The sequence below is a fragment of the Opisthorchis viverrini genome, assembly GCF_000715545.1.
Source record: "Opisthorchis viverrini unplaced genomic scaffold opera_v5_167, whole genome shotgun sequence".
Taxonomy (NCBI): domain Eukaryota; kingdom Metazoa; phylum Platyhelminthes; class Trematoda; order Opisthorchiida; family Opisthorchiidae; genus Opisthorchis; species Opisthorchis viverrini.
In genome coordinates, this window is record NW_008751825.1 from 909,292 (window position 1) to 915,746 (window position 6,455).

Genomic DNA, 6,455 nt, shown 5'->3' on the forward strand with positions numbered 1-6,455 from the left:
TAGGAAACACGATGAACTGAAACTTAGCTGTAAATTCACCAGAACAAGTACGAACAATCTACCGATAGGGACCAAAATTACCGAGCTAGGCATGCCGGCGCGTGACTTACACTTTCTTTGGCATCTTCATCACGTGACATTTGCTATAGGGTGATGACAAAACATGGGTAAAAGTAGGAAACACGATGAACTGAAATTTAGCTGTAAAATTCACCAGGCGGACAATCACGAAACAGAGATGTGGGAATATTTACTCCCAGTTACCCGCATTTTGGAGCGATATGATGAGTTACCGTATAGCTGATTGTTCGCGGCCACATGTACGTGATCTACGGATAAATGTCTTTGATTCTTCCGCGACTGTCGATGTGGTACAACTGAGCTGATGTTCGTGCAGGTCGATTGAGTTGTTGCTGCAGTGCCACAATTAGATAGGGGGGACATGCTTATCGATCCCAGCCCGTTGCTGAGGTATCTGCTTGCAAACAAGATTTGAAAATTATTAGTTTTGCAACAACTACCCAAACATCACAAACGAGAGATTCAGCTGGGTTCCAGGTGAGTCTTTCGAAAAACCAAATTAGTTTGCAAATGAGTGTATTTCCCTAATTTCGTGCAAATTGGGTTAACGGTAACTCGGGGACTGTGCCTACCTGCTGAGCCCCAAGAAGGGCGAAACCGGTCGTGGATTGTCCAAGAGTTTTCAGCAACCTTGCGAGTAGTGTATTAATAATATGCGCTAGTTCCTCTAGTTCGGGACCGAAAAATGGCATTTCACTAACATAGGCAGATTGCGAGTCATCTGAAGGATGCACATGTCACGGGACATTTGATTGGTCGATTATTACATTTCCATCTAAGTGCACATGTTTGAAGATAGCACACGGAATGTTGTAAAGAAACCATGTTTGATGGCATACAACCCCGGGGAAGTGTAGCGAAGTTCTTCCTGTGTGCTTTGACAAACAGACTAATGGAATACATCTGTTGGAATCTCCAAACTGCTCAAGACATTTTGGCAATAGGATCTTCCGAAATGAAGAACTTCTCAGAGCAGTTCAATGGAGAGGAAATGAAATGGGGAAAGATATCACAATTCGACTTCCCGAGAAGAAATTGAACCTTCAGAGACTACTGTGATATTAGAAACTTCACTGCCATTCAACACATTTTGAAAAACAAAATTAGTAAACATGAAAAAAGCAGTTGATCCGCTGGACAGTATGATTGATGTGTCTGTTGGTACGCTCGCGAGACGAGATGGATTCTGTGATCAGAATTCTCAATTCAATCGAGAATCCATTCCAGTGTGTGTGGGTCTCTCGCTAGCCCGAGAATCCAGGCACCAAATGCAACAAAGGAGTGTCAACCCCAATTGAATCAGTGAGAAACCACACTACAAATTCCCGAGTCACTCCTGTTCTCCCAATGCTACGACAAACTCATACTCACGTCCACATCGTTTGACATGCGGTCCGAGTTCGATCCATACAAGAATGACAGAGGAGGAGTACGGGATTCTCGCCAGTCCTCCCTTTGGCCTCATCTTCTTCATCCGAATCCCCACCTGTCGGAAACCGATCTTCGGTGTACCTTTTGAGGAATAAAAGTTAAACGATGACAGTGAGTAACCCAGATAGCGAGCACTCGGGCAAAAAGCGGTTATATTTGCTTTGAACTTGACCTCTCCTGTGACATTAAAGAAGTTGTATGGGTGCATAATTTATGTGGTAAGCCCACTGATGGAATCCTATGATCTAGTCACACCAAATATGACTATAACCCAGTAGCGTCAGGGCAGGTGAAGAAATACAACAGGTTCAGTTCATTCTTTTCTACCAAGGTTACTCTTCGCTTTTTGACCATGAGGCACTTTTCTGCTGAAAGCCCATTACTGCAAGACGAAGAGAACACAGTGTGACCAACAGAGTCGCCCATCATTATTACATGGGTGTGACAGGTGTAGGCATCGGTCTGCAAAGCCTTGGTGTGGCGCGGGCTCGGATAAGCAGAACTCACGGACTAGCTCGACCGCTGAACTGAATTGATGAACCAGGAGCCACCGGAATCGGATGTACTTGCATGGTGTTCAAGTTATCAGGACCAGAGAAGAACCGGATGATTGTGACAAACACTGGCATAAGGAGGACAATACTTTCCAGCGCAACGGAGTTTCAAATACATGAACAAGTACGAGAAACCCTTGGGAAGTTGGTAGAAATCGATGAAAATTTGTCAACTCTTGCCTTGTCTCTTCAGTGACCATGGAAACAAGACAGGTGAACTATTATTGCTCCTCTTGTGAGTATTTATCTTGTTTTATCCTGGAAATCAACCCCCTCATCTTGGGAAGTTCATCGAAGAACAATTTTGCGTTTACAGGCACCAGAAAACTCCCGATCAGTGGGGACTGGCAAGTCGTCATTGATTTTGACAGGTGGTTCTGAACTCGCTTATTTCGCCAGAATTCAGCCCACAAGCGTTATACGGATGTGCCAAAATAAAGTTGGTTTAATGGACGATACAATGCACTCAGTTCATTTGCACTCTCCTGTTCTCCTATTGCATTCAGTCCTACTGTACTGAGCCAGAATCAACTGATGAAGGTCACATCGAACGTATCTTCGGCCTGTCCCAACTGGCATTTAATTTCACACTGACTCAGTTCACACACTTGGCCACACCCTACCCATAATCATAGGGTGAATATCATGAAGTTCAGCTTCCCGAAAGCAACCACCGAGTGCCCGAAGTCTACTGAGACCCTCAGCTCCGCTAGATGCTGAGCCGACGCCCCCGCAATAGGCTGCGCGTCACAGCCTTCTATTAAGCCCAGGCAGCGCAAGTCAGCGTCGGTCAAGTTCAGACAACGCCCCCGCAATATGCAGCGCGTCGCAGCCTCGTACCAAAGCCAGACCACGTACGTCAGCAATGGACCGAGTTAGACAGTGTTCGTCCAATAAATAGCTTGAGACCGTTGTACTTTCGCACTCGTACGCGCTCATGCTTTCGCGCACTCACGCTCTCGTGCTCGCCTGTTCGGAATGTAGCTGTTGTGTTCCCTTCTGTGAGGCTTTTTTTCCGGCACTAGGCACCGGAGCGGGTCAGCAGCAGATACCACAGATTGGCGGATCAGCAGATATAACAGTGAAAAATGCCAGAAGTGTGAATTCCGGTTAGTTTCTTTCTGTGTGAGATACCCCGGTTGTGATTTTCCTCAACGGACATGTTTATGAGATTATCAGGAAGGTCAGATTCCTGAAAGCAACTTCAGAACGCCCGGAACCTACTGCTCCACCAAAAACTCAACTGGAAAGCCGGCAAGCATCCAGGCCAATCAATCATTCAATCGATTCAGCAAGACCTGATGAGTGTTCTTGCGGCCACAGAAGCACGACCGAATGTGATCAGCGTTCAGGCTTTTCACAGAGGCACGATCGATGTTGATGGGTGTTCACTAACGCCTATCAGACAGTCTGGATCAATGTCAGAAAGTCCCCTTTAAATAGCGTGGGGCCGTTGTAACTTTTGCTCTCTCACTCACTCGCTTGTTCGGAATACAGCTGTTGTGTTCCCTTCTGTGAGTCTTTTCTCTCCGACACTAGGCACTGGAGCGGGTCAGCAGCAGATACCACAGATTGACGAATCAGCAGATATAACAGAGATAGACCTCTATTGCACAGTTATTTGCAGCAAGAGGGGATCTGGCAAATGACCTATTTGTCACCAGTTTTTTTAATCAAAGATGTTTCTAGTACTTTACCATAGATCGAATTCTTCAAGCAGTGATAAACCTCAGGACGATCAATAAAACACCTCAGAGGAAGATCAAACAGAGAATGTCCAGCAATGCAGCCTTGTTTCAAGGCCATGGAAAGTATCAAACAGTACCTGCTTAGATAAGTGGAAATTCACAAGAGAAAATGGTAATTTAGAACCTTGGAAGGAGCTCATTTCTATTGCCGATTGGTCGAGAACTATGGCTCTAAAGGTGAGTAGATAAACAGAAAATGATGGGAAAGGTTTCTTATCAAATTAAACAACCGAACTGACAGCCACTCGAGAATCTGATCAAAATTCCGTAGGGAACACAATGGCTATGGTCTTCCGGTGGTCTGTGTTGGGAACCACCTTACTTATCGAAAAATTTAAATAATCCGGCAAGATGTCAGGGCTGACTGAAACGACCGACTGAGGCACATGTTGCTTCCGCCCCCACATTACATCAGTCAAAGATGTTTATCGACTAATGACAAGGTGGGAAGAAGTTTTCAGTGAGATGATCCCGCATGGTGCACAGCCAGATAGTGACTGAAACCCCCACCAATGCTGGGTGGCCAGTGGGGCAGGCACTTCATCATCAAATGCAAAAAATGGTGCGGTAAGGGCTTTGTGCTGCTTTTTACCGAGGTACCAGCTGGCATGGACTTACGGGACTGATAGATAGGAAGCCGAACAAGCCTCGTCGTCTTCCTCTCCTTTGATTTCTTCATCTTCAGGCAGGTCCTCTCGTAAGCTGAAACGAAAAAAACAAGAGTTCACATCCTGAGTGACTTACGAGTTGAATTACAAGGGAAGCTGAATTTACCCATCAGGTCAAGCTGTATCCTACGAACTGAACTTATGTGTAAGCTTTGAGGAATTGTTCAAGTTACGTTTGATTTGTTTTGCTACTGGTGTAACGGTGATACTACTGATGGGGAGTCACGCGAGTAGTATTTTTTATTCTTGTGAATTCGCTTTGCGTCTCTTGAAATGGGAGATCTTTTGCGGAATTTGTGGAATCGCTTTGTCATTTGCTTGGATTCGAGCAACAGTCAATGAGTATCCAGGAAGGTACAGAAAGACGCGTTCACAGAGAAGATGGATATTCAAGTTTTGTAAACAAGATGCATATGAGAGTTTTGCTTCCCTGCCTAATAGTCTGTAACTGGTCAGTTGGTAAAAACCTTCTTCGTTTCACTGGTAGCCCGATATGTCCGCTTTTGGTGTTGTCAGTTGGTTTGGAAACGTTCTGTCATCAAACGAGAAGGCATGGTCAAGAGACGGCGATGCTGTCTCCGCGGTTGGTGAGGAAGCCGATGAACAACCACAGAAATGGCTTGCTTTGGCCGTCAGCTGGCGGGAATTTGAAACGGTTGATTAAAAATAATATGTCTGGAAATCTTCGTCCGAAAACTAATCAGGAGTTATTCCTCTGAACAATTCCTTGTCCCAGGTACCTGTTGTTTTGAAGTAACAGTTACACTATTTTGTTTCGTAACCTTTTGCCCACTTTCCAGATTACCGGATCATCTTTCATGAAAAGCCAATCAACTCTGATGGATATTCTGTACTGGAAAAAAGCGTCAATCCGAGTTTACGATGCAAGCCTTTTATTGAACCAACAAAGCACTATCTACCGTGAAACACGGAGACGCAAGGCACGGTTGACCACTGTTCGTAGACATCCAGCTTAGCAAGGCTGTGAATTTCTTCGCGCGTTTATCGCTTGTCTAAGTAGCTCAGCGGGATTGAAACCTGTCCTTTCAGAGTCCTCAAATCAAACACCGCTTTCACGTTTTTCTGTTGAACTTTGGATTTTTCTACATAATGAATGGAAGTGACCGAGGCTTTGGACGTATGATCGATTGCGTTGTTTTCACTCAATTTCTTATCATGCTTAAGCGAATGAGCGACTGCAGCTTCTAAGGCCAGGTGACTGATGATACCTTGAGTACCCCCCCCCTCCCGGGAGACGCCGGCTTTATGCGTGTAGGTTGATACTTTGACGGCTTCAAACGCAGCATCACCAAATTGGACGCTCCACGCTCAATAGCCAAGAAAGTTCCAGTCAGTTGCAGCGTAAAAGTACGTTTTTAACCGCCGTTAAATTGGAAAAATCTCCAAAACAGAAACTTTGCACTTTTGGTTTTAAAATCTATATGAGTTGAACCCTTCTGAAGGTTACTTCAATAGCCAGACTCATATTCCGTTAGTGAACGAGAAAAGAAACCGGATACCTCTCACGAGGTCTCCGCATCATTGCAAAGCGTATTCGTTATATGCCATCAAATCACAACTCACCTTTGTCCTTGACTCGAAAGACGGCTAATGTGGGGCAGGTAAATGTCAGTGATGAGGTCAAAACAACTTGCAAAAATATGATATATTTGCTCATGCGTTTCTGGATTTACTACCTCTCAAAGCTAGCTAGCATCCTCAGGTTAAACCGTCATTCAGCACTAAAGATTCGGGCTCAGGTCTATCAAAAGTCCCATTTCACCAAGGTTTAGCTTCTCAGGTGTATCAGATTTTGCATCTACCAGTCCCACCAGAGTTTTTTCTGAAGAACATCCTCACACCCCCAAAAGCACGAGATGTTTATGAAAAAAATCAAATTCTGCTCAGAGGAATTATCTGTTAGCCACATGACCGCTGTTGGCTGGAGGAACATTCTTCGTGAAGTTTGCGCC

General features: G+C 44.9%; 3 protein-coding genes across 3 annotated transcripts in view; 1 reads left to right on the forward strand and 2 right to left on the reverse strand.

The window, feature by feature from the left end:
• Nucleotides 1-856: 856 nt before the first annotated feature.
• T265_07392 (hypothetical protein) lies at nucleotides 857-3,005 on the reverse strand (the record flags this gene model as incomplete). The annotated part of the gene is made up of 3 exons (XM_009172896.1): nucleotides 857-956; nucleotides 1,453-1,593; nucleotides 2,869-3,005. 3 exons carry the CDS (start codon nucleotides 3,003-3,005, stop codon nucleotides 857-859), a joined length of 378 nt encoding a protein of 125 aa, XP_009171160.1.
• On the forward strand, nucleotides 1,194-1,379 carry T265_07391 (hypothetical protein; the record flags this gene model as incomplete). The annotated part of the gene is made up of 1 exon (XM_009172895.1): nucleotides 1,194-1,379. One exon carries the CDS (start codon nucleotides 1,194-1,196, stop codon nucleotides 1,377-1,379), a length of 186 nt encoding a protein of 61 aa, XP_009171159.1.
• Nucleotides 3,006-5,484: 2,479 nt separating the features above from the next.
• The window catches only part of T265_07393 (hypothetical protein), a gene marked incomplete at both ends in the record, with an annotated part of 9,335 nt that continues 8,364 nt past the window's right edge, over nucleotides 5,485-6,455 (reverse strand). The window contains one exon of the mRNA XM_009172897.1: nucleotides 5,485-5,661. Coding sequence (XP_009171161.1) covers nucleotides 5,485-5,661 — 177 coding nt within the window. The remainder of the gene's footprint in view (nucleotides 5,662-6,455) is intronic.